At 54.0% G+C, this 25,488-nt stretch overlaps 1 protein-coding gene across 3 annotated transcripts in view; it reads left to right on the top strand.

Moving 5' to 3' along the window:
- The first annotated feature begins 1,190 nt into the window (after positions 1 to 1,190).
- The window catches only part of Smad3 (SMAD family member 3), a 122,687-nt gene continuing 98,389 nt past the window's right edge, over positions 1,191 to 25,488 (top strand). The window contains exon 1 of one of the 3 annotated variants that reach the window (XM_063257815.1): positions 1,191 to 1,770. In XM_063257815.1, coding sequence (XP_063113885.1) covers positions 1,565 to 1,770 — 206 coding nt within the window. In that variant the 5' untranslated portion in view covers positions 1,191 to 1,564. The remainder of the gene's footprint in view (positions 1,771 to 25,488) is intronic. The other 2 variants (XM_063257816.1, XM_003480201.5) reach the window with 2 other exon arrangements.

Below are 25,488 nucleotides of genomic sequence, written 5' to 3'. Positions count from 1 at the left end.
CAGGAATCCGTGTAAAGCGCTTGTGTTCCGCAGAGAACTCTCACCTAGCAGGGTCTCTGCCTTCACGACTCCCCGAGGCAGCTGGGCGCACAAGCAAGATAACGGATGAAGGCCGCAGAGAGCAGGGCGCTGCCTCCTGGGACCCCGAGCCCCGGGCTGCCAGGGCCCGGAGCCCCGCGGACCTTGTGGATTGGCCGCACCACACAGGGCTGCGTACCTCCCCACCCTCCGGGTTGCCGATTAACCGGTTTTCCTACCACAGGGGGTTTCCTGCTGTTAAAAGCAAACAAAAGCCTCCTCACTGGGCCAGCCCCAAAGAGGGGGTGCTCGGGCCTGCGGTGACTCCCCAAAGCCGCCCCTGAACGCTGCGGGTGGGCAGAAAAACCCCAGACTCTGCAGAGCGCCATTTTTCTCGGCTTCCCTACTGCGCTAACTTTGAAGACAGAAACTTTCGCCCACACCGCTCTCGCTCCACTTTTTTTTTTTCCTCCAAGTTCACTGCTTTGCCAACAGCTCTCCCTCCTGTTTACTGGGTGTCCAATTTCGATCTTTGTGTATCACAAGGTTCTGCAACACACAGCCATGTAAATTTCCCCAAAGATACATTTCAGAGCGCCCCCATTCTTTCCTTCGGGGTCTCAACAGATGTCTGCCGGTCCGTTTCTTTTTTCCTTTTCTTCCCTCCCAAGCGCTGGATTCACAAGGCCGCAGGGACCCTCCCTGGCTCTAGCTATTGTTCAGGTCGTCCCTGGGGTCCCCAACTCTCCACTTCCACGAGCTACTTCGGCCCACCAGCCAGTGAGTTGTCACCGGGGAGAAAAGAAAATCAACCCGAGGCCCCGGGCTCGGCCAGGCCTCCGCCGGGCACCAGTGCGCCCCGACTTCCTGGACTTCCAGCGCCCGGCGCGCGCGCTCCCGCTCTGGGCCCTCTCCGGTGCGCCCCTAGATCTGTGCCCCGCGCCGAGCCCTTCTGGTCGCCCTCTCCCAGGTCCTCTTTTTCCTTTTCCCCGGCTGCCGCTGCGGCTTCGGCCCGGTCCGGCCCGGGTCGCAATCGCCGCGGGCCCGGTGGCCCACGTGGGCCGCGCGGGGCGGGGACGGCGAGGCCGGGAGGGCCGGGCGCCCGGGGGCGGAGGCGCGGGGCGCGGGGGCGGAGCGGGAGCCCCGGCGTCGAGGGGCGGTGATAGCGCCGGCGAAGGAGCTGCACGCGGATTTGCATGAAGCGGAGACTGGAGCTGGCGGCGCGCGGGGCGGGGGGACCTGCGCGCCCGGGGAGCGGAGCCGGGCTGGGGGTTGGACTTTCCTGCCCGGAGGCGGCACCCAAACAGCCACCCCGTGCGGAAACCCAAACTTTCTGCTGCCACTCGGTGCCTTGCGGCCGCCGCCTCCGCCCCGCGCCTGGGGCCTGCCCGACCCGGCCCGCGCCTTCGCCTCCGCCTCCGCCTTCGCCCGGAGCCGCCGGGGCCGCGCGCCGCAGCCTGCAAAGTTAGCTGGAGTTGGGGCGAAGTTTGGGGCGCGCGGCCAGGCCGGGCCGGGCTCCCTGCCGCCGCGCGCGCCCTCCCCAGCCATGTCGTCCATCCTGCCCTTCACCCCCCCGATCGTGAAGCGCCTGCTGGGCTGGAAGAAGGGCGAGCAGAACGGGCAGGAGGAGAAGTGGTGCGAGAAGGCGGTCAAGAGCCTGGTGAAGAAATTGAAGAAGACGGGGCAGCTGGACGAGCTGGAGAAGGCGATCACCACGCAGAGCGCCAACACCAAGTGCATCACCATCCCCAGGTGGGCGCGCGGGGAGGGATGGAGGAACCGACCTCCACTCCCCCCCCAAAAAAAACCCCATCTCTGCACTCGCCCAGATCCAGAGCCCGCGGCTTCCACGCGCGCGCTGGCTTCCAGACCGCTTTGCTTTTCCACCCCCGGGAGAGGGGGTGCCGCGGGGGTCCCCCCACTCCCGGACCGCGCTAGGAGTTGAGGCCCGCTTTGTTCGGCCCGGAGCCGAGCCCCTCCTCCGCCTCCCGCCCCGCGCGCCGCCCGCGCTCGTGGAGGTGCCGTGCAAGGCCCTTTCTTTCCTCTTTTTCTCCGGCCCGGTCCCCCCCACTTCTGTCCGCCACTGGAATGCAGTCGGTACAGCTGGGGCCGTGGGTGAGGAGCGGGAGCCCGGTGATTGACAGATTCCTTCTTCGTTTTTTCTTTGCCTTTGGGATTAGCATTTTTATCGAGTATTTTTAGACTCGGTTGTTCCACTCTCCCGCCCCCTGTGCACGCACGCACGCATTTTAGTTGCAGCGCAGGGCTCCGACTTCCAAGTGGGAGAGACCGGCGGCAGGCCCCCCTCCCCCGCGCTTGTTTGCCCTCCATTTAGTTTGAAAGATTGCGAGACGATAGAACCGAAGGGGAAGCGCCGGACAGATAACAAAACCCGCCCCGAAGTGGGCCTCTCTGGAGCCCTCGCATTCCTGCGGAGCCTCCTTCCCAAAGCGCTTTGCCATCTGTCCCGACCTCCTTTATCCTAGCATCGCGCTGGTGAGGTCGGGCGGGCTCACAGATGGCGGGTGGAAGGGGTCAGTGACTTCTCTCCGCTCCTGGAGCCTCTACGCTCAGCTGTGCCTGGCTGGGAATTGGGATGCGGGCACCTTGGCCTCCTGTTTCTAAGTGCGGCCTCCTTTCAAATGTCTGATTGTGAACCAAGGACGCCCGCGAGTGGGGGTGGGAGGAGGTGTGCGGATGGGGGAGGGGTGCGCCGAGACTGCAGAGGACTGAGAAGAGAACTTCCAAAGCCGGAACCTGCAGGGATTGTCACCCTCGGCCCACGGTTGACTCCATCCTGAGCCACCAGTTGGGGCAGCTGTTCCAGAGCTGCCAACCTTGTCGAGCGGGCACAAAGCAACATCTGTCCCAGGAACCCTGGGCTGCACTCCTCCTGGAAGTAAATGCCACATGTGGTGGGCATACTGACTTTTAAACATAGTTTTTGGACCAAACGGAGTGTGTGCTGTCTGATGGGCAGTGTACCCTGGGCTTGTGATAGGAACGGAGTTGGCCTCAGGGGTGATGATGGGATGGGATGGCCAGAGAAACGAGGATTTTGGTCCCAGCTCTGGTTCTGGTTTGTTTTGTTTTGCTTTTTGAGACATAGGCTGGCCTCAAACTCAGGCTCAGGGCAGTGATCCCCCGGCCTCAGCGTCCAGACTTACAGGTGTGTGCCACCATGCCAAGTCCAACTGTGGTTCTTCATTCTTCCTTTGGTGGGACAGGGAAGAGTAGCGTGGGTGAGCAGCATTCTTCTCCATCTGAGGAAGGCCCCGTGAAAGCAGTGCTTCTAATCCACGGGGTGCTGGGCAGGCAGGAGCTTTGCGCATTGAGGGGGGGGGGTGATACCGGTTATAAAACACAGGGCTTTTGAAAGCATTTCATAATTTGCAAAGTACTTTCACCTGGTTTATGAGGTCCTTGAAGGAGGAAAGAAGGAAACCAGCTCCTGGAAAATAAATAAGGCAGTGACATTCAGACAGTCTCACTTAAAATTTGAGCAGACCCCGGAGGGGAGCAGTAGAAAGGCCAGCAGGGTGGGTCTGGGGTCCTGACCCACCACTCTTTCTGCTTCCCTGGGCTTGCTGCACTGTGTGACTCTGCTGGGAAGGTGGCTCCTGCTAAACCTTTGCACTGGTGAAAGCTTGTGGGAGAGGCCTTGCTTCCCTTGGTAGCGCAGGGGGCAGAGCGTCCGCCAACCTGTTCTTCTTTTGCAGCCCCCCCAAGTACCGGATGTGTGGGTGCTTGGAGTGGTTCTGAAGCACCAGCCGGGCTCCTGTGTCCTCCTCACCAGCACCCAGCTGTCTTGCTCTTTGGGAAGGGCTTTTTATTTATTTATTTATTTTGGTGCTGGGGATTAAACCCAGGCCTTGTTCCCAAGAGGCAAGTGTTCCCTCGCTGAGCTACAGCCCAAGCCCTGAGCACATTTGATCTTCCCATTCACCTTTTCTCAGCTGGACAGCCACGGCTGCTTGGGTGTAAATCTAGAAAGAGTAAGTTTCTGTCGTTGGATTCAATGCCCACACCTCTTGATCTCCCTGTCTCCCTTGGCAACAGTGGCTGCTGTTTTGGTCCTGGGCAGAAAACTGAAGGCTGCATCTTGGGGAGGTGGCTAGCGGGGCTCCACTGGTGAGAGCCTGGTGCCTGCTGGCCTCTGTAGGTGGCGAGGTTGTCTGTCACTTTGTCCCCGCCTGGCCTCATGCTGCCTTTGGGAACTAGGGCTTCGGAGAGGAGCTAAGTTTTCCCCTTCAGTGTGTGTGTGTGGACTCCTACGCAGTGAAGTGTGCACACGGGCACACTTCAGAATACGCTTGAAGATCTGCACTCTCAGGTTTATGGAGCCCTGGGTCTGAGGTGGCTATGACATACCTGCTTCACCTGATACATACTTATGAGCTGCCCTGGCAACATTTGCCAATTCTTGTACACTTAGGACTTGCACAACGAGTTGTGGCTGCTACCAAACTATTGCAGTGATCAGGACAGCGGGAGGGATGTGGGTTTACTCTCGTGGGTTCTGTCCCAGAGGAGGGTGCCAGTGATATGCTAAGATTGTGATTTGGATGCACAACTGAGAGGACCCCCGAGCATGCAGACCTGGCAGGATGACCAGAACTTGGGCAGCTGTTCAGCAGTCATGTCTCCATCTCTACCTGTTGGGCATCTGAACAAAGCTGCCGGCATCATGTGTAAGAACAGAGAAGTAGCATTTGTCACCAAGAAAGGGAAACTCAGGTTGGGAATGAGGACTCAGGGCTCTGCAGCTTCCTTTCTGATAGACATGGACCCCTGGTGTCTCCACTAGAGGCGTCTACACCTTGGTCTCTGGGGCTGGGAGCTGGAGCCAGCTTAACGACCTTGTTTGTGTGGAAGAGAACTGGGACTTTATTGTGTCCCAGCAATGAGTCCAGAGGCAGTGGCAGAAATGAGCCCGATACCAGGTCTGACACAGGACATCTCTCCTGCTCTGTGCGCTACATCTTTGTAGCTGTCACCTCTGGGGACTTTGCCAGGTTACTGTCACCTGGGGAAGAGAGGCGAGATACACTCATCCTTAACTCCAAGGATACCAGGTGGCCAACTCAGGGCTGAGCATGGACCTAGGTGCCCCCCACTCCCGTGTTCCTGGGGACTCAGGGCTCCTTGGCTGCTACTGCTGCACCCAGGAACTGAGTTCCCAGTCAAATGCTTTTGGGTTAAATTCTGTTGCTTTTGGTGCTATGTATTGGGCCCTTGTCATGTTTAGTATTAGGGTACCAGGGGAGAGTGCCGGGGTAAATTCGAGAATGTCTCTGCCTACGGAGAGCTTATGCTTCACTAGGGTGACACTAGTGGGGCATTGTTTGAATGTCAAAATATTTCTTTTGTATTTGCAGCAATTATAAAAAATTTGTGGTGGGGGTTTCAGGGGAGAGGAATTCTGGTGTAGCTTTCTAATCTCAGAGGTCACTATAGTAGAAAATGAAGTAATGCCAGCTGTATTTTCTCTGGCGAAAAAGAACAGAGAATTCAAGTTCTACGCCTGCCGTTTTACTCCCGGGGTAAATTTGAAGATCTCTTTAATGTTTCAAACCCTTGCCGTGTGTACCCGAGAAGCCAGGATTCCACAAGGCATGAGTACCTTGGAGATGTAGTAACCTTGCGTCCATAGAAGACGGAATTATTCAGTGATTTCTTCTATGAGGGTCCTTGTCCCAGGAGGGCTGTGTGTGGGCTGGGAGACATGTGCCCAGCGCGGGGGGACACAGCTGACCTGTGGGAGTTAGTTGAGGGTCAATGTGGGTGGAGAAGTGGGAAGAGGACCAGAGTTAGGCTTGGTGGGCAGTGTTTGGGTGGCAGCGTGATCGTGATTCTTTTTGCCACCTGGGAAGAATCGTCTATAAGAAGGAGGCCATCCTCTTCTGCCTTTTCCTAAAGCAAGTGCCGCCATGAACATGTCACCGGGTCACTTGGCACAGAGGGTTAGTGGGCTGGGTCTGACCGCTTCCATAACTGCAAAGCATTTTCACTTTGAAGTAAAATGTGATTTAGTACTGCAAACCTGAAATTCAGGTTTCTTTGGTGGGAGCAGGGACTTTAGATGGAAGAGTTGGAAAATGCTAAAGTGGCAGTAAACAGTGGACCAGTTGGAGGGTGGACACTTAGACTTGCAGTTTGGGTATGACCTACCTTTTCATTCCTCTGGGTAATATTTACTGACAGTAGATCTCATAGTTTCTGAGTGGACATAGGAACTGAGCAGTATATTTTCAAAAAGTCTTTGCAAAGACATAGGTTTTGACTACATTGTTTGTTTGCCTTTTGAGACAGTCTCATTGTAGTCCAGGATGGCCTTGAACTTGAGCGGATCCTCCTGCCTCAGCCTCCTGAGAGCTGGATTACAGGCATACACCCATCTAAAATGATCATATTAATAATTGAAAAAGGTCAATGAATATGGTAGTCATTTAGTTTTGCTGAGAAACACAGTAAGTTGATGATTTGGTTTGAGCTTATGAGGAATCAAACTAAAAGTTTTAAAAAAATAAATATTGGCATAGTAATGTACACTATGATTGTTGTATTATAATGGAAATAAAATTAAGACAATTTAGTGGACTGAATGACCATTATTTTCCTTCATTAATTTATTAGGAGGTGTTTCTGCTGTTTGACATATCATAGAGCCTTTATTCTGTGTGAATTTCTTTACGAAATAAACAGGACCAAGCACCGCTTGTACTGAATGGAAATGAGATTTTATTTCCTTACCTTTTTTTTTTTTAGTTAGGATCTTTCTCTGCAGTTTAAGCTGACTTTGAACTCGCTTTGTAGCCCAAGTTGGTCTTGAACTTGCATTGATCCTCCTGCCTCAGCCTCCTGAGTGCCACCATGCCCGGCCTTCTTACCTTTTTCATGTATCTGCCCTCCAGCATCCTGAAAGATGGCTCTACTGTTAGAAGGCAGCTTTCTTCATGAACAAGCTCACAGATAGCTTTCCTTAACTCTTGTCCTGGTCAACCTTTGCTGCATTGACTAATATAAAATGAAACGAAAACATGGAAAAATAGCCCCACTCCTCTCCTCAAATTCCCATCTGGTGTAATGTGGGTGGCAGGAAGGAGAGTTGCCAGCAAGGCCCAGACGTAGCGGATCCTGGGTGGAGTGTGAGGACGGTGAACAGCTTTGCAGACCCCAGGGGCCGAAGGGATGTGCCGGAGACGGGCCTCCGCCGTCCTGTCTTCAGGCACGAAGGTTCCTGGGAACAGTTGGAAGTGAACCTGCTAAGCCCACTCTGCACAGCTGTGGGTTCCAGTTGTCCCTGACTCCAGGAGAGGGCTTCTCCAGTGGATCCCTATGCTTTTCCTTCAAGGTGGCTTCCATGTGTGACCCCTGTCTGTGCCCGGTAACGGGCAACAGTGTGAATAAGGCGGCCCTGTCTCCTCTTCCCCGGCCCCGAGCCTGCTGGCTGTTAAACAGGGGTCCTTTGGCATCGTAATAATGCGCTATGTGTTCAGTCTTTTGCTAATTTGTAAATACTGTCTTCTTGGTGCTAAGAAACCAAATCCCCCAAGCTCTGCAGTTTATGGCCTCCTGACAAAGATAACTCTGTGTGTGCGTGCACACGCACATACATATGAGACGTTATTCTTTATTTTGACTTAATTAACAGTTGGAGAAATAACACGGTGAGTGCCACTATCCGCTGCTGATGATCCGAGGTCCCTGCTATAAACAGCAGCCTTCCACAGTGGCGCGCGGCTGCACAATATTTTGACAGAGAGGCTCGGTGTAAAGTGAAAACGCAGTAGAAGCCTATTAATTAAGACGTCTGGCTAATTGTGAACTAAGCTAAAGTTTGTTGAGTAGGACTTTTCTCCCCATAAATGCTATGAAAGAAAAAATGACAAGCAGGGCTTGGGGGGGGTGTGTTATTTTGGAGATAGAAGTAGGGGAACCTTGGCAGGTTCCTGAGTGAGCTGTTTTTGACGAGCTGTGTGTCGAGGGGCTGCCCACTTTCCTTCTCTGGGCCCAAGTTGTCGTCAGCTGGAAAATGGGCTATGTAAGCTTTATAGGGTGGGGAGAGGGGCTTTCTAATTTCTAATTTGATTTTTCGTTTTTTGGCCAAGCATTTTGGAGGATATTGATGAGCAAATCACAGATCTCTCTTATATATTGTCCAAGATCCTATCATGCTGGTGCCTGTGAATTTATATAAGTGAAAGTACTACAAGTGTAATTCAGTCTTTAGCTTTGGTAATTTGCTCCCTCTGTTCTCTCTACCTCTTCCTTCCTCTGTGTCTCTGAACCAGTGAAATTTAACTACAAAGGGATAAAAAAACAACTGAGCAGTAGGATAAAGCCTAGGGGCTGGGTGTCTTTAGATACAGTGCACAATTTTTGTTCCTTTGTTGCCCTTTTGGGCTTTTGTCAGAGCAGGAAGTTTACTTAAACTAATGACCACAGAGACCTAAAAATGGTGAAGTGGAAGAGGTAGGCACGCTGGAGGATACCTGTGGAAATGTTTGCTCAAATGTCAAGGTTTACCCAGGAAGCTTCCTTTATTTATTTTCAAGCCTCTATATAAAGAAAGAGGACCGAGCTTGCACGCCTTTGTTAGGCAGTGAGGAGGTTATGAGTTTAAACTGTGGCTAGGAACTGAAAAGCCAGTCTCCCGGTGGTGTTTCTGTCCGTGTGTGAGACACCGCTGCCTGCTTGCAGCTGCTACGTTCCTCTCCTGAGTGCTCAAGTATTATTTAAGAGACACGTTGTGCAGGGTCGGCTTGGAAATCTGCAGAGCCATCAGTCTGCTTGCTTTCCCAGTTGCCAAGCCAAGTTATATGGGGAGGGTCGTCTTTTTTTTTTTTTTTTTTTTAATCAAGCCTTTGAAAATAGTAATGCCTTTTGGGTGTGTTTTTTGAAAGGTCTGTTTTTGCTGTCACAGCTCAAAAATGCCAAAAGGCATTTTTTCCTTAAAAAATCACCTTGGGCTGATCCCAAATGTTGGAGTAATGCATCCAGAAAGGACATTTTGAGTAGTTACAAGACTGATCGTGGCAATGGGGATTTTCCTTTTGCTTTAGGTTCTTCTCGTTGGAATCTCTGTCTTAGCCTTGTCAAGTGCAAACCAGAGGTCACCCTGCTCCCCTGTGCCCCTGAGAAGGCAGGGCAATTCCAGCCTGTCCTACTCCAGCTTCTAGTTCTAAGTGGAGCCATTTCTGTCTCCCCAGACAGGTTTTCCCCTTATTCCCTGGGAGCACAGGAGTGCACAGTAAAGCAGAAAGAGCAGGTACAACCAGTGTGACAATGGGGACTTCCGTTTCAATTGAGCCCCAGTTTCCTCACCTGTGATGGGGGTTGCACCTCCTGCCCCATCTACATCAGTTTAAAGGAGCTCAGAAAGTTAGGTCAAGGCCTTGGCCAGTATAGGAAGCTCCCAGCACACAGCAGGCTCTCAGTTGGGCTGATCCGTGTTCCTGACTGGACACCCCTACCCCTGTGACACTTACGGTGGGAGCTCACCATCTAGAAAGGCTCAGTTTAGATTGGGTCTCCCTCCAGTATGTGTGTGCATGAACACCCATGCACACACACACGTACACGTGTGGGTACACACCCCGTGCTGCTTGTTGATTTAGGCCTCAGTGTCCTTGTTGAAAGAGAAACCATTCATTTGCTTTTGTGGTTCGGCCACCCCCCTTACCTTCTCTATCTCCATTTTAAAATTGTTTGGTTGACTAAAAATAATAGTATGGAAAACAAACTTTGATGAATCAGTGTTCCTCCTGGATGGGGGATGGGCAAGGTCCCGAAGCAGAAATGAGGTGACTCACACCCTGGTCACTGATAGCTGCCTGGAAGGGCACAGATGTGCACCTTGTTTACTGTTGCTGGTGCTTTCTGGGCCTGGCTGGGAGGCACTTCCGGCTCTGCCTAGGAACCACCTGGCCATCCAGCTGGCTGGGCCGGGTGGCAGGAACTCTCGCTCTGAAATGACCTGGACTTGGGCAGTGGGACCTGTGCTGCATCTGCCCTTAGCCAGCTGTCTGAGCTAGGGATGCAGCTGCAGGAGGTGCCCCTGCTGCTGTGGTGCCTCTTCACAGGGCGGGTGGGGAGTGGACAGGGAAAGGGGACAGGCCCAGCTTGACCCTCACCTGCTCCTTCCAGACACCTCTCAGGGCCTGGCCATGGCGCCCCCACCTGCCCCGGTCATCAGAAGCTCCCAAGGGCTGGGGAAGGGATGCAGAAGCTTGGGAAGTGGCCGTACATCATTGTGTGGCCTAGGGAGTCTGCCTAGTATGTGGGAGGCCCCTGCAGAGTGGGATGGTACTGGGGTGGCCAGAGCTCAGGCTGGGTCTTTCGGGACCTCCATGTTCTGTGGTAAAACCAAAGGGTCAGAGGATTAGACCTGGACACTGAGGTCACGTGGTGGCATTTGTCAAGGCAGGGTGCTTGAGTGTGTCCCAGTTTGGTGCTAGTTGCTTGATCTCACTCTCTGAAACTTGGTGCTGGGTGCAGGTCAGCCTGAGAACTCTCCCGGGATGCATGGGTGGTGGCTGCAGGTCACCATCATTAGGTTGTTACAGCTGGGTGGTGTATGGCGAGGACCTAGGACTTGATCTTTCTCAACCCACAGCCAAGCCATCGTGAGATAAGGAGGCCGAGCACTGGGTACCCAAAGCCTTCGTGGGGTGAGGGGGTGATGCATAGGAGTGTTGGCATGGCAGTGGGAGGTGCATGCGACACAAGCCTGACAGTAAGGAAGGGCCTGGTATCCGAGGAAAACAGGCCAGCCGAGGGGTGGGGTGGGGTGGAGCAAGCCTGCAAGAGTGTGTGACCAGCGACAGTTGGGTGGTTGCTTCCAGGCACTCTGGTAGGCCAGGCCCGGCATCTGGACCAGGAGACGCTTGTGCAGGGGAGTGGTGTGGCCCAAACTGCCAGCCTGTTCCGATTTCGCTTCCTCCCCTGGCGCTGTGGCCAGTAACAGCAAGTTTTCTGCCCGAGTGATCCAGGTCAGAGTCGTAATCCCTTACCCCACCATGCGGATGGCTCTAGGCTGTGTCTGGACTGGGTTGAAAATAGCGTTTTGTTGGCCATCAGAAGAGAAGACGAGTTGTTCAGCCAGGAGGGCTCCACAGGCTGCGTGCTCAGGTAATTAGCCAGTGAGTCACGTTGAGGTGACCTGGGCGGAGGGCCTGGCATGTCCCTGGGCTCTGTATGATGCCTGATGTCTTCCAGCAGGGGCCTGAGGTGAGATTCCAGCCCCTCTCAGGTTTCCCTGGGCCTGGCGTGGAGCCTTCCCCCGGGCTGCCTGGCTGGCATCCCGTGGTTCCACCTGGTGGCTCATGGTGTGCCTTGTGCTCAATCATCGGACCTACCTGTGCTGTCTCCTGAGACTCACAGCATGGCACCGGTGACCAACAGTACGGAGAGTAAAAGGATTTCCATCCCCGTAGTCTATGAATTTCACTGTGGAGAGCAAACAAATCCCACTGACCGTTTCAGGATTGTGTCTGATTTACTTTACCAGCCTTCTGTGGTTGCTGACTTAAATTGTAAGTTTTTAAAAGATGATTTTGTATCTCTGGATCATGTCATGTTTGGGGACAAACCCTAAGACCCTTAGCTCCAGCCAAGGTGAGTGACAGTGTTTTGCAATAAAGTCCTGGGTTCAAATTGCTTAGCATCTCCGAGGCTCCCTTCCCCAGTGAGTGAAGTAGAGAAGACAGCGTCTCCCCCAGTAGGTTTGTTGAAGGTATTTCTCTGGGGCAGCTGTTGCATCCAAAGCGGTTTGCATAAGTATGGGACACTAAGCAGCGTCAGTCAGTGGCTGTTACCTCATGAAGCACAGCTCTGTAGCATTGCTGCCGTGACGAGTTTACATCGCTGAGCTCATACCCAGATTTCCAGAGACCTTTGAGAAAAGCATCAGGGGTGTAAGCCGTCCCCAGAAGGCTGAACTCGGGTGTGCATGTGCCAGGGCTTTGGCCCAGGCTTCCACAGTGCCGTCACTCTTGGCTTTGTTCAAGGATTTGCGTGTGAGGATGAGGGGGTTGCACTGCTGGCTCCACGTACCCAGTTGTATCCCTGGGTGATCTTGTCCATGCGGCATGCCAGACAGCAGGGAGGGCGCTGTGCTGGGTTGTGTGCCTGTCTCCTGGGCTCAGGGGAGGCTGGGCAGCCCATGTCCATGGAGGAGGTGGCCACTGCACTTGGGAGAAGTGGCAGGACAGGACTGTAAACTTGATCTTTGTCCTCAGCTCCGTAACTGCCCGAGAAAGAGCGCCGCGCTCCTCTTGTAGGAAGCCTTAGTATTTTTCTCCTTTCGCAAATAATGAAAAACAAAGCTCAGTTTACTTAAAAAAGTCAGTTGTAGTCTCACGATGCAGGTTGGAGCTGGACTTGTCCGTGAGGGTGACCATGTTGTTGAGCCAACCGTAGCTGTTAGTAAGTGTGGCCAGACAGCGGGCTTTGCCTGGGCCGTCCCTGTAAACTGGAGCAGGTGATGTGGGGCTGGATGGCAGGGCCTGCTGAAGGTCTGAGGGGCTTTGGCCGCGTAATGTTTTTTTGCAGGATGAGAACTTAGCTATGATTCTCCATAGCAGAGTTGCCACCAGAGCCTTGCTGGCCACAGTCAGAATGAGGGGACCTTGGGCTGTGCTGTTGGCTTCTTTGAGGGGAGGGCGGAACAGAGAGGGAGGTGGATGTACTTGGGCTGTGTGTGTGTGGAGGTGGCAGGAGCTATCTGTACCCTCATCTGGCCTTGTCCCTTTGAAACGCAGGTGGTGCCACCAGGTCTGGTGCAACTTGGATGACATTTAATGGCCAGGATAGAGACAGCTGGGGGCTGGGTCTCTTCGGTTCTCCTGCTGGGTTTTAGCAGAGGCCCCACAAGTGGTGAAAGCTGAATGGATAACCCAGCCTGAGAATTTTGAGAGGTGGTAAGGAAGGGATTAAAAGTAACAGCAGGCCTGGCCTTCTTTGGCTTTTGCTTGTGATCAGTGCCCAGACCATGCCAGGCTCGTGGAGCCCGGGGATGGCACCACAGGAGCCTGTGCAGGTGGTGTCCTGTGGAGACTGAGCCTGGTGCCAGCTGCTTCATTTCTCAGGGTTCGCATTTGTGCTTGTGCAAGCCTCACCCTTCTCTTGCCCCAAATACTAAATGGGAAGTCCAGAGTGGGCCTTGACTTCTCTAAACCGTCCAAGTCAGCCGAGGCTGCACAGGACACCGTGTCTGCCAAACTTGCGGAGAACAGCCGAGGTGACAACGGGTACTGGCGACAGGCCGAGAAGAGTTAAATGTCCTTGCAGACCGAGCTCAACAACTGCTTGGAGAACTTCACCTGAGACTGCAGCGTGCTGGTCACTCACCTTGGTGGCCCTGCGGGTCTCACACATAGAACAGCATGCACTTCCCCTTTTGTGGTCTGCAGACTGTGGAGGTGGCTGTGGCGGTGAGTACAGGCAGAGTCTGCATTTGCTGTGTCATCGCGTGGACCAAGCCTGGCATGGACCCTGCATTCGTGTCTCTTGACCATTGATCCCACTGCTCCAAAGCAGCGGCCCCTGTCCCTGGGCACCTGGATTTTGCAGTGACTCCAGCCCTCTGCTCTCAGCTCCTCCCCACCCTCTCAAGTTGGGATAAAACTGACCGGAAGGTGAGGAACAGCTTCCTTGGGGCCGGGACTGTTGCTGTGTTGGAAGCAGGCTGAGTTCAGGTATCAGAAGGACTCTGGACCGGCTACCTTTCTGCCTTTTATCTTCAGCCCAGTGGCTTTTGGTTTTCAAGCTTTTCCCCTCATGGTCCACCGATGGCCACGGCTGTTGCAAAGGTGACCCTCTTTCAACAGTTACCCCAGGGGCAGATAAGGGCCGCTGCTGCTTGGTGAGTTTCTAGCTGGGAAAAAAAGCTTTCCTGGCACCTCCCCATGCGTCACTGGCCAATGTCATGTTGCATGCAGTCCATGGCAGAAACAGTGGATTGTCACAAGGCTCCTGCAGCGTGCAGTCTCATTCTTGGACCCACTAAGAGGACTCATTGTGGTGCTAGGTACTTAGTCCATTTTAATGGTTATCAATGCCTCACCGCTGTCTGAGAATGTAATGGGAACCAAATCGGGCCAGGTCCTGCCTGCACAAAGCTTGTCGTTACTGAGGTGGGGAGACAGTTGTGTAACTTCACATGTGACAGGCAGATGGCAGCTGTCTCTGGTGGCTTGGGAGACTTTGGAAAAGGTGTTAGATTGTAGCTTAGGGAGTCAGCCGGAAGTGAGACTTAGAGGTGCCTCTCCGAACAAGGTACCTGAGGACCACACGTTTTGTGATCCAAGCCAGAGCATTTCAAGAAGTTTTGATTTCTGCCTCCTGCCTTCCACGAATCGGATTTCCTGTTGAAAAGTGAAGCTGAGAACCTGGAGGCGGGATATGGCATGGGGCAGTGTGTAGAGCCAGGGCCACTTCCGGTGGGGGAGGGGAGCCTGAACGCTCCCTGCAGCTTTCCAGTATGGAGGTGGCGTGGAGTAGATTTCACGTTCAGTGCCTCTGTGTGACCTTCGTGGTTTGAATCTCATCTGTGGGGAAATAGAAATCCACTCAGTGTCTGGTGGTGCAGAGCAGCGCTGGCAGATTCTGGCTGTTTTCCTTTGGGGCGTCCTGTAGACGAGTGGGCTCCAGGGTCTTCTCAGCACCATGAGCTAGCTCATGGCTACCTTCAGGTCTGTAAGCCGCCGTCCCAGGGCCTCACATTTTATTTTCCCGTTGATCTAAGAACGGGGATCACTTGGGTCCCCGGGGAACATCTCATCACTCGCTTGAGGTTTGCTTGTTTTTCTTGCTTGATAGGAAGAGTTGCCGTCTTGGCTTTGTTAGTCCCCACTCCTGATCCAGGGCACAATGGCACAGAGACCTCACATTTCTGCAAAACTGTGAGGTTGTGCTCTTGGCTTTTCAGTGTGGCCCAGCACAGGCGTGCAGCTTCAGGTGTAGGCCTAGAGCCCAGTGTGGCTCCTTTCCCTGAAAATTGTCAGGTTTCCAAGAGTGGTGGCCAGGTGAGCCTGGGCGTGAAACCGAGCTAAGTGTCGCTGTGTAGAGCCGGCCTGTTGGATGAGCCTGAGTTCTGGAGTTAATGGCGCGAGCTCCCCGCTCCTGGAGGGCAGGGGATGTCAGGCCAGTGGGGACCGGGTGGGGAAACCCTTTGTGTAACCACGCTGTGGACCCGTGGTCTCCGGTGTTTACCAGTGCCTGTTTATGAGAGGGAAGTGCGGTCAGAATTCTATCTGTCTTGTGGGCTGCGTGGGGCTCATGTGGGAAGTGGTTACCGTTAGGAAGAGGATGAAATAACACCATTCACAAAGGGCCTTTGATCCAGGGCTCCTTTTGAATGTCCTCATTTGGTCACTGTGCTTTCTGGTTTTTTTGTTGTTGTTGTCTGCTTTAGCCTCAGTGACAGGAAAATCGAACCAGGTATGGGACGTTGCTTTCACCTGCTGGGCTGAGTCAGAATTGCAGATCAGAAGTCTTCTGTTGGGGGTCACACATTCTGATGGCCATTGTGGGGTTGATTTCCAGATTGGCAGTTCTTCAGAGCTGGAGACCCTCAGCCCTGTTTGATCTCTGAGCATCGAGATACCCAGATATGTCTCTGGCGCCCTTGGAATTTCAATGTGTGGGCCATTTCCTCCTCCTCCCACATACTCCTCTGTTTATTTAGGTAATTAACAATTATTTTTGAGACAGTGCCTCACTGTAGTTTAGCCAGTCTGGCCTTGAACTCACAGCCATCCTCCTGCCTCAGCCTCCTGAGTGCTGGGATTATAGTGGTTCACCACCACACCTGGGTTTTAATTTAGATTATTTACTGAGCTGCTTCTTTTGGTTCTGGGACTGGGGTGCCACCAGATGTACCTCCAGGGGCTGCAGATGTGTGGTGGATTTAGAAAATCGTGTTGAAATGAGGCCCCATCTGAGAGTCTGGGCCAGGCTGTAGGTTAGAGCAGTTCTCGCAAACGGTGCCCCAGCCCAGATCCCACGCACACTTGGGAGGGAATGCAAGTGGGTTTGCATGTTGGAGACAGATTTTAAAAGCAACAGCCAGAGACCAGAACCCATGACTGGCTCAGCCTCTCACCCCTATTGCCCAGTGGGGTGCCATTTAACACAGGGCAGGTGTTATGGCTTCCCAGAAGCTGGGCCAGCAGCAGGAGACCCTTTGAGGGTCCCCACTGGGCCAGGCGCTGGGGGACCCAAAGGTGCCACTGCTACCTTTGCTATCAAGCATTTTGAGGCCTGAGAGGAGCTGACCTGTAGAGGTACATGGCAGGGGACAGCAGGGGGCCATTGGTACTGTATCTGTCCCCTGCATCAGGCGGGCCTCTCTGTGACCTGGAGGAGAGTGGATCAGATGCCTGGCTCATCTGCACCAGTTCTGTGACCTGAAGTGAGTCACTTTGCTACTCCAGACCTCTGGCTTCCTCCTCTGTAACCCAAAGGTGTTGCTTAGTGGGATTTTAAAGTTTCTTCCACTTAAAAATTCAAAGGTTCAAAGAAATGACTGTTACTCATTCTGATAGTTTCAGAATGGTGGTGTGATCACTCAGCTGAGGACAGGATGGAAAGAGGTTGGAGGTTCCAAGGAAAGGAGGTGGCTCAGAGCCTTGCTTCCTTCTGATTCACATTTGAATGTTGGAGTCACTTGAGCTGGTTCTCACCTTGGATACTGTTTTCTTCTTTTAGGAGACGGGGTCTTGCTGTGTAGCTCGGGCTGGTCTTGAGCTCATGGCGATCCTCCTGCCTCAGCCTCCCAGGTGCTGGGATTGTAAGCGCGCACCACCGTGCTGACTCCCCTGTTGCTCAGACCAGTTAATTCGGGTTGGGGACTGGAAAGTGAGTACTTGTGAATTTTCCCAGGTGGCTGTGGTGGCACCAAGGCTGAGAACCACTTATGTAAAGCTGTGGTTTAGTGTGATGGGCGCGTGCGTGTCCTGGGTGGAAAGTGATAGTAGTTGCTTGGAAAAAGAAACACACACACACTGTCTCTGTCTCTGTCTCTCTCTGTCTCACACACAAAGAAAAGAGTGGGTGTGTGCTGCTTTGGTAATCTCAGCTGCTGCCGAGTCCTCAGGCCTGAGGTTTAGAGACCCACTCGTCTGTATCTCTGGGTCAGTGGTTTTTCAGTGTCTTTGAAGTAGTGGAACCATCTGTAGCTGGTTATTTCTGCTCAGGAAACTGAGTGCTGAGGGAGTGGAGTGGGCGTGGGTGAAACAGGCCATTCTACATACACATGCTTTTTTTTATGAAATTAAGAGGCCTCGCCAGCGCTGGCGAACCTTCGTGTCAGGTTCCTGGCAGCGCCTGGTTGCTCCTGGGGCGCACACCAGGCTGTCGGGGTGTGCGCTGTTTGCCATTGCCTGGGGCGTGGGTCCCTCCCTGTCTCTGGTCGCCAGCATCCTTCTACATCAGCTGTCGCGGCTGAACTCTGCTGCTGGCGCCTTACTGGGGGTCAGCAGCCTCAGAGGCCTGATGGGGTGCAGCTGCCTGGGTTAGGATTGCAGCTGGAAGACAGTAAAGGGGCGGCTGGGATGGACACTGTGGTCTAGGTCTGGGGTGGGGTGCTCCTGTGGGTTGCTCTGTGGGAGGGCTTCAGTGGAGGTGTGAAATGAGCCTTAGGAAAGAGAATGTATCAACTCTGATTAACCCAAGGGGCTTCGCAGATGGGGGGGGGTAATGAGCTGTGCCACCTGCGCTTTGAGATGCAGGTGTGGCGCTGATCGGGACCAGGCGTCCTCAGGTGAGTGTGTGGGAAGCCAAACTGAGTGCTTGGAGGAAAGAAGGGCAGAAGGTTTGAAGCACCAAGTGACAGTGATGAAGGCCTCTGTGCTGTGGTCACATGGTGAGTAATGTGGGGACTCAGAAGCCACGGGGGGAGGGGACAGATGTGTGGAGCTGGCAGAAGTGTGACACAGCACAGTGATAGGCCTGTAGAATGTGTGTGTCTTCTCCCACTGCACCAGACGCCAGGGGTCTCTGAGGGGCGGCAATCCGGTGGGTGCTGCACTGCCAGGGAGGACAACGGTGTCCTTGCTCCTGGGAAGTGTCCCAGCTTTCAGGAATGCATTGTCCCCCCGATTTTTCTTTTTCTGCAGGGCGAGCGGTGCTCTCCTCCAGGTTCTGCTTTAACGATTACCAATCGCCTGCCTCTGCTTCCTGTGTACCTGCAGTTGGAAAGTCTCCTCTCTCTGTGCCCAGAAATGCCGTGTGCCTCGTATGGTTTTGTGCCACTCTCCATAGTGGCTGCATTTTGGGTGTGACTTTGTCCTGCGAGCTAGTCAGTGATCATCTAAATGCAACACTGGCTTTTATGTGGGCCGAGAAAGCTGTTTTTCTCGGAGGGTGCTTTACCCCAGGGATCCTGGTCACGCACTGAGTGTTATCAGGGCCAGGTGAGAGAGCTGAAGCGCTTGTGTCCTCTGGAGGGGCGGCAGCGGCCTGATAGCTACCTGTGTTTTTTTTTTTTTAAAGGCCCATATTTTCTGGGCAGCAGAGCTAAAGCTTCCAGTAAACAGTTCCCTTTTTGCTTTACCTTTTAATTTTGGTCTCTGCACTCTGAGATTGCCTTGCTGTGATGCCAGGGGGCCAGCCCTGGGGAGGCTGAGGGCAGATCGGGTTCTCCTGTCCAGCTGATTGACAGCTCTTGGAGGAGGACAAAAACAGAAACCTTGAGCTGGGTTGGGAGGGCACATGCGTGTATTATGCCTCGGTATCACCTCAATGTCGGAGGAGGCCTACTGGGTGTACTGCCGGCCAAGGGTGGGTTTACTGTGTCCTGTGTTTGCCTGTGTTGGTGCCCAGAGGCCCAGGATTGAGACTGGCTGTTCTGGAAGCCTGTGGCTTGGAGGATGGACACAGGTGGCCAGTGCCAAGGGGCTCTCCCAGTGCACTCGCTGGGTTCTTGCTGTTCTTCCTTAGCTCCGCACCTTGGATTGGGGTGGTGAGTGAGCAGGCAGGAGAAGAGCTGCCATGCTAGAGTGTGCGTGGGCTTCCTTGGACGTGTGAAAGGCTGAAGGCAGAGCAGAGGGAGAGAAACCTACAGGCGGCAGAGATGCCTTGGTGCCGATGCTGTATAGGGGGGAAGGAGGGAGCTGCCGGCTGTGGACAGTGCTGACCTCAACCTTTGTCTGCAGGGTGACCTTTCTGCAGACAAAGAGAGCTCATTGAGCCCCTGAGGGAGGGGCCCTGCAGAGTCCCCAGAAGACCACAAATAAAGTGCTTGACACAAAGCAATGCAAAGTGGGCTTTGTGAGAGTGTTGCATGCCTGTGGGGCTGGTTGAAGCCAGGCTGGGAGACTCCAGCAGGAAGGCAGAGACCCCCGAAACCTAGCAGCACCTCGCCCACCTACGCGCTCTCCCTGCAGACCACCCCTGCAGGCCTTTCCCTCTGTTTTCCTTCCCCTTCCTAACATCATTGAGCCTGTGGCTCCCAGGCCGATGAATCTGGTCCCTCCTGCCTGGGACTGTGGTCCACAGCCTCCCCTTAGGGGTGTGCGGTTCACAGCAGCTCTGCCTGGGCACAGGAAGTGGTCTCATCCCTGTGTGGCAGGTGACCGGGGACAATTTTCAGTAATAGTGGAGCAGAATCTGAAACCAATCTTTTAGCCCTCTAGAAATTTTTGGAGGAGCTGCATTGCCTCAAAAAAAAAAAAAAAAAAAAAAAAATCCCCCAAATCCAAAAACCCAAAACAAAATGATGTGTATGCTGTGTGTTCCCTGCAGCTCTCAGAAAATGCTGGGTTCTTTTTAAACTGCTCTTGCCGAGACCAGGGGACACACTATTGCCCTTCCAAAGCACTTTCCCACGCATGCGTGACAGAGGTGTGGCCTCAAGGGCTATGACCTATGACCTGTGCACAGCCAGGCAGGGGCTCAGCAGGACTTGGGGTAAGCAGAGCCTGTGTCCCAGCAGCCATGGTGGGATGGCTTTGGTGTCCTCACCCGGGGTTCCCCTTTGTCAGAGGGTAGGCTTGAGCCTTCTGTAGTATGTTCTTGTGAGGCATAGCCAAGCCAGGTGACAGCCACCGGGAAGGTGATAGTGGCCCACACCTCAGGACCTGCATCTCAATCAGAAGCTAGTGGAGGAATGTCTACCAGGGGGCCAAGTCTTTTGCATGCCCCTTTCAGAAGTGATGCCACAGGTGGCATAGTGCAACCCTCTTACTGACAGGTGGGGAAACTGAGGCCCTAAGAGGTGCAGTGGCTCACCTTAGACAAGGCTTGGTAAAAACCAGTTTTCTTGGTAAATTTGTGGTTAAACCAGAGTTAGGAATAGCTCTCTACATGATGGGCCTGGGTGTGTTGTTGGCTGGTGTGGGCTGTGAATCTGGACTGCGTTCTCCTCAGTTGACAGTGTGGCCATAGCCCTTTTCCTGGGGTAGTTCATGGTCTTAGGGGGTGAAGCCAGCTAGCACCCAGGAGTGAAAAGGACAGGAGTAGGGGTGTCAGCTTCTTGGGGCCAGAGAATGGGTAGGAGAAGGGGTGGGGTGGTGTTATGGTTTGTGTCTAGATGTCCCTCCAAAGCCTCATGCAGTCATAGGGCTCTTGTAGAGGTAGCCGAATCCAGAGTGTGACTGATCAGTGTTGTAATGCTGGGACTAAGGATGCTGGGATTATGGGTATGGAGTGTTACACCTGTCCTAGGGCAGGTAACCTGTGTACAATAGAAGGGGCAGAAATAGTCATGTCTCTTGCTTGTTGCTTTTGCTGTCTCCTGCTGCCCTGAAGAGCTGCCCCTCTGCCATGTGCTACCCTGCCTTGGAGCCAGCCAATTATGGACCAAAGCTCTAGAAGCTGTGAGCTAAATAAACCTTTCCCTCTTTAACTTTGGGTGTTGAGTGTTTGGGTGTTGTCTCAGCAACAAGAGAAGAGTGACTGGGTTAGGGGGATGTGCTTTCTGGTGCTCGGTGTGCAGAGCTGGAAGTGAGCCTTGGTGTCCAGTTGTGCTTGGTGGCAGGCACAGTTTAGGATCTGAGCTGATTCTCTCCAGGGTGAGGGAAGTGACACCATTTCCCCAGAAGTCCCCGTCCTCCTCCCTGCTGCATTCCTTGCTTCCTGGCACCCTAATCACTGTTTCTCTGAGCTTCCAACCAGGGCCAGGTTGGGTGGGAAAGGGACTCAGTACAGCAGAAAACTCTGATCTCTTGGATGCAGTGTTGATCAGTCTGGGCCTGGTGGAGGGGACTGTTTCCTCCAGGTGGTCAGAGTCCCTGGCTGGAACCCACTGTAGTTTATTAACTGTGGTCATCACCTAGTGTCAGGAGTTTTTCTTTTGATTTTAATTGTACTCTGGGAGAGAAGAGAGAGAATTGTACCCTTCAGCATCGTGGGAAAAGAAGATACCAACCCCTTCCTCTGACTCCCCCGAACCCCTTGCACACGTGTCACTCCTGTGACATCTGGTAGACCTGGTGACCCAAGTCCCTTTGCTCCTTGAATGCCCTCATCCATCATCCCTGCTCCCCAGCGACCTCCCCCAGGGCTTGGCATGACAGTGGGACAGGCCTGCGCTGTGACATGGGGCAAGAGGTTGGGGTTTTGGCCTGAACCTGCCCTTCCCCAGGGGCAGGGGACCCAGTGTGATCCAGGATGTGACCTCTTCAGGTGAGAGTCACTGGTCCCTAGATAACCACCTTGTACTTTCAAGGGGAACTGCTGGTGTCATTGTGGCTGTGGCCATTGCTTCTCCAAAATAAAGTGTTTTCAAAGATGAAAATACAGGGGTTGGCTTTCTTAGATCTGGTGTTATGGATTCATGGCTCCCTGAACTCTGCCTCCTAGGGATTCACCTTGGCTTTCCCTTCCTTTGGGTGCGTGGGGCTGGTTTTCTGTATTGGTGATAATAGACAGCAGACCGGTGCTGACATTTCTGGTGAGGGGAGCCTGTGTCATCTTACCTCTTCCATTATTTCCTTCCAGAGCGTCCACTGGCAGAAGCGTGTTCTATTGCTGTAATCAGATAGTATCAGTGAGCGTCCAACCCGGAAAGCGGGAAGGTCATCAGTATTTACCAGAAAGAAAATTGAATATGGGGCCTTGGTTGCGTAGGTGATCAAGGAGCCGAGAAGCCAAGCGTGGGAAGACAAGGTGACCTGGAGCTTAGCAGGAGGACACAGCCACCTTTAAGTTGAGGGACAGAGGTGGAAGGGGTGTTCCCTGCTCCCAGGGTTGGGGTTGAAATGTGAGCTTGAAATGCCACTGCTTCAGTGCCAGGGAAGACAGGGTGGCAGTCTGGCCTCACTCTCTCCATCCCCTAGGAAATCAGAGATCAGCTCTGGGCAGACAGAGCAGGGCTCAGGGAAGAGAGTGGGTTAGGGGCAAACTGGGCTGGAGCAGCGCACCGTGGGGCCCAGTGCTGTAGCTTGATACTGTACGAGCAGTAGCTTCTCGAACTTCACATGAGGGCCTGTTTTTCCTAGTACCGCCATGCTGTTTCACAAGCAGTACACTGTCCTCGGCCTAGCAGCCTCTGGCTGTTGGGTCATCACTTTCACTTAGGCTTTCTGACTAATCAGCAGTTCTCAAAGTGTGGTCCCTGGTGGTACTGGCATCCCTGGGGTAGAAGTGCAGTTGCAGTTCCCAGACCCCAGGCCCTCTTGGGTCCCAAGCCCTGGGGTGTGGAGCCCTTACACTCTTTTTGTTTGTCCTGCTTGTGAGGGCTGCTGGTGCAGCTGGCAGGGCGCTGAGGTGCCTGGGCTGGGATAGCAGCATGCAGGGGCAGGGTGGGCACAAGCTTGTAGGCCGTGCCTCTCTTGTCAGGCGCTTCCTGGGGTCATCTTTGTGCTTCCCTTAAAGCTGAAAATACAAGGCCCTGAGCTGACTGGGGAGTAAACTCAGTGACAGGCAAAGGTCCTGCATGTGTCCCGGCTTCCCATGGAGCTCGCGGAAGGAAGTGGGGCGGTAGCAGCCAGGCTCTGGGCTGTAGGAAATTGGTCCCCAGGGCAGTGCTGAGGTGTGAGGTCTGCGAGGCTCAGGCAGTGTGGAGGCAGAGGGCTGGTGGACTGGAGCTGGCTTCTGTGGACAGATGTCCCTCCTCAACCCGTTTGGATTTTAATTTTTTATTAGTACATGCTTCGGTATGAATGATGGCATTCTTCACAGGGAGTTGGTACATTTTGTGACCAGTGTTGATCTGGCCCTTGGGTTCCAGTGTCTTGTCACTTGTGCCTGGCCACCTCGTGGAGGGAGAGAACCCAGGTCTCAGAACCTGGCTGCCCCGTGTTGGGAGGGATGGTGCTGAAGCTCTCAGAGCTGCGCTGGCCCCCTGTGTCCAGCATCTTGCTGTCATCTCCCTGGCCACCATGCAGTGCAGGAGGAATATTTGACATAGAATGCCCCGAACACCACATCAGTCCCAGGGGTGTAAAGCTGTTGGGTGACGCCTGGTCCTCAGCAGCCCCTTGAGCCCCAGCTCACCTGCCCTTGGTCCATCAGATGGGTGGGTCACCGTGCCAGCCCCCACATCCTTCTCTGTCCGATCCCCTGGTGAGTAATGGGGTGGAGGAAGATGGGGCTCACCTTGCCTCGGCACCAGTCACAGGGCTCCTGCTGAGACGAGAAAGAGAAGCCAGGTGACACACCTGGGAGTGTGGTGTTGCTGGTTGAAATCTGGTTACCTGCAGGACACAGAGGCAGCTGGTCAGTCCCGTTTCCCTGTGTGAGGCTGCCTCACGGCTTGGCGGGAGGCCTCCGCAGCCCATGGACAGCCTAGCAAGGCCAGTCAGTGTCTCCTTGGACTGGGGACTTTCTGGTAGTCACAGAGGATTCCAGGCTCAGAGAAGGCAGTGGTTTACTGGGGTGGTGTGGGTAAGGTCACCTGAACTTGAGTTGCATGGTTTCTGGTCCTAGGCATTTCAAGGGCCCCCTGAACCAGACTTTGGAGTGTACTGATCCCTCTTGCTGGAGAGGGTCCCCAGGGCAGTGGCAGGACCCTGCACAGGTAGCTTCAGGGTCCATGGGCCCAGCAAAGTCCCAGCCCGAGCCTCAGGCAGGTCAGAATATTGTCACCTCCCCACATTGTCACTGTGGTTGTCACTGTGGATTGTGATCAGAACAGACATTAAGACAGGAGGTAAGGCCCTGGGACAGAAGCAAGCTGCTTGACCCCTCCCCTGTGACCCCTCTATGCAGAGTGAGATGGCTCCTCTGACTTCTCCTTGGGCCGACTCAGCACATGGCCCTGTCTTGGCTCTGCTCAGAACTGCTGGCCAGAGGAGAGGACTGCGGCGGCGGGCGGTGGGGAGAAACCAAGCCCGGGGCCTGCTCAGGCAGGTCCTAATCAGTGTAATAACCATGCTGAGGCAGGGCCCAGGCTTTTAACGTAATAAACACACATCACTTCTCACACAGCCAGTGACCACGGATGGGGCGTAATTACCTGAGATCTGCTTTACAGGCATCTGGGGAGACTTGTAGGGCTGCACCGATTTTGGCAGGAACTCAGCCACTTACCTGGAATTGTGTCCCAGAGACATCTGCGCATTCGTGTGTGTGTGTGTGTGTGTGTGTGTGTGTGTGTGTGTGTGCGCGCGCGCTGCGCATGCTCGTGTATTGGTCGTCCTGGGGATGGAAATCAGTGTCTCGCGCATGCTAGGCAAACATTCTGCCACTGAACCCCACCCTCGGCTCTTGTGTTTTGGAGTGGTTTTGTTTTCATTTGAGAAAGGCCCTTGTTTGGTTGCCCAGACTGGCCCTAAGCGACTGGGCTCACACAGTCCTCCTGCCTCAGCCTTCCAAGTAGCTGGAACTACAGGCATGCACTCCCTACCCAGCTTCAGACCGTGTGGCAGGTTATAACTGACTTGATTCACCAGGGTAGTTGGGGTCAGAGTTGTCTCTTCTTTCTTGAGCTAAAGGCACTGGGGAGTCCAGCTGGGGAGGCCATGGCCAGTCATATCTTTCCTCTGAGCCTCAGTTTCTTCAGTGGGAAAATAAAGGTAGTAGTAACACCCATTATGTCTATAGAGTTGCTGTAAGATTGAGTTCACGCAGGTACCGGTGGGCACCAAGATGGACATTTTACTCCAGCCATTTTCGCCTTTCTGTGTGAACACCAGCATTTCTTCAGCAAGACCCTGACAGGCGGGATCCTGAGCTGACTCAGCTGTAGGTGCACCGCTGTGAGGGTGCCTGCAGTCTGTCCTTCACGGGCCACCAGGATGTGGCTCAGTGCTCTGCTGCTGCCGTCTTGATTCTCTCATTGGTGTCCAGTGGCCCCAGAGCACAGGCTCTGCAGAACCTGAGATGTCTGGGAGCCGAGTGGGAATCAGTCTCCCATGCTTTCCATTTGAATTAGAATTTGCTTTAAAAACAGGCAGAAAGAGGGCAGTGTCTTCTAAGAAACTCCCTGGGGTACTTCCCAGCTTCTGCCACCCCCTCAGGCCGAACATGGTGCCCTGAAACGCAAAGGGAAGATGGGGCTCCGTCCAGCGGTCCTCTCCAGCA

This window comes from Cavia porcellus, unplaced genomic scaffold (assembly GCF_034190915.1).
Source record: "Cavia porcellus strain 051 isolate PalLab524CR breed Dunkin Hartley unplaced genomic scaffold, mCavPor4.1 scaffold_10, whole genome shotgun sequence".
NCBI lineage: Eukaryota > Metazoa > Chordata > Mammalia > Rodentia > Caviidae > Cavia > Cavia porcellus.
Note: the sequence above shows the minus strand (reverse complement) of the source record. Positions and strands in the feature narration are given on the sequence as shown.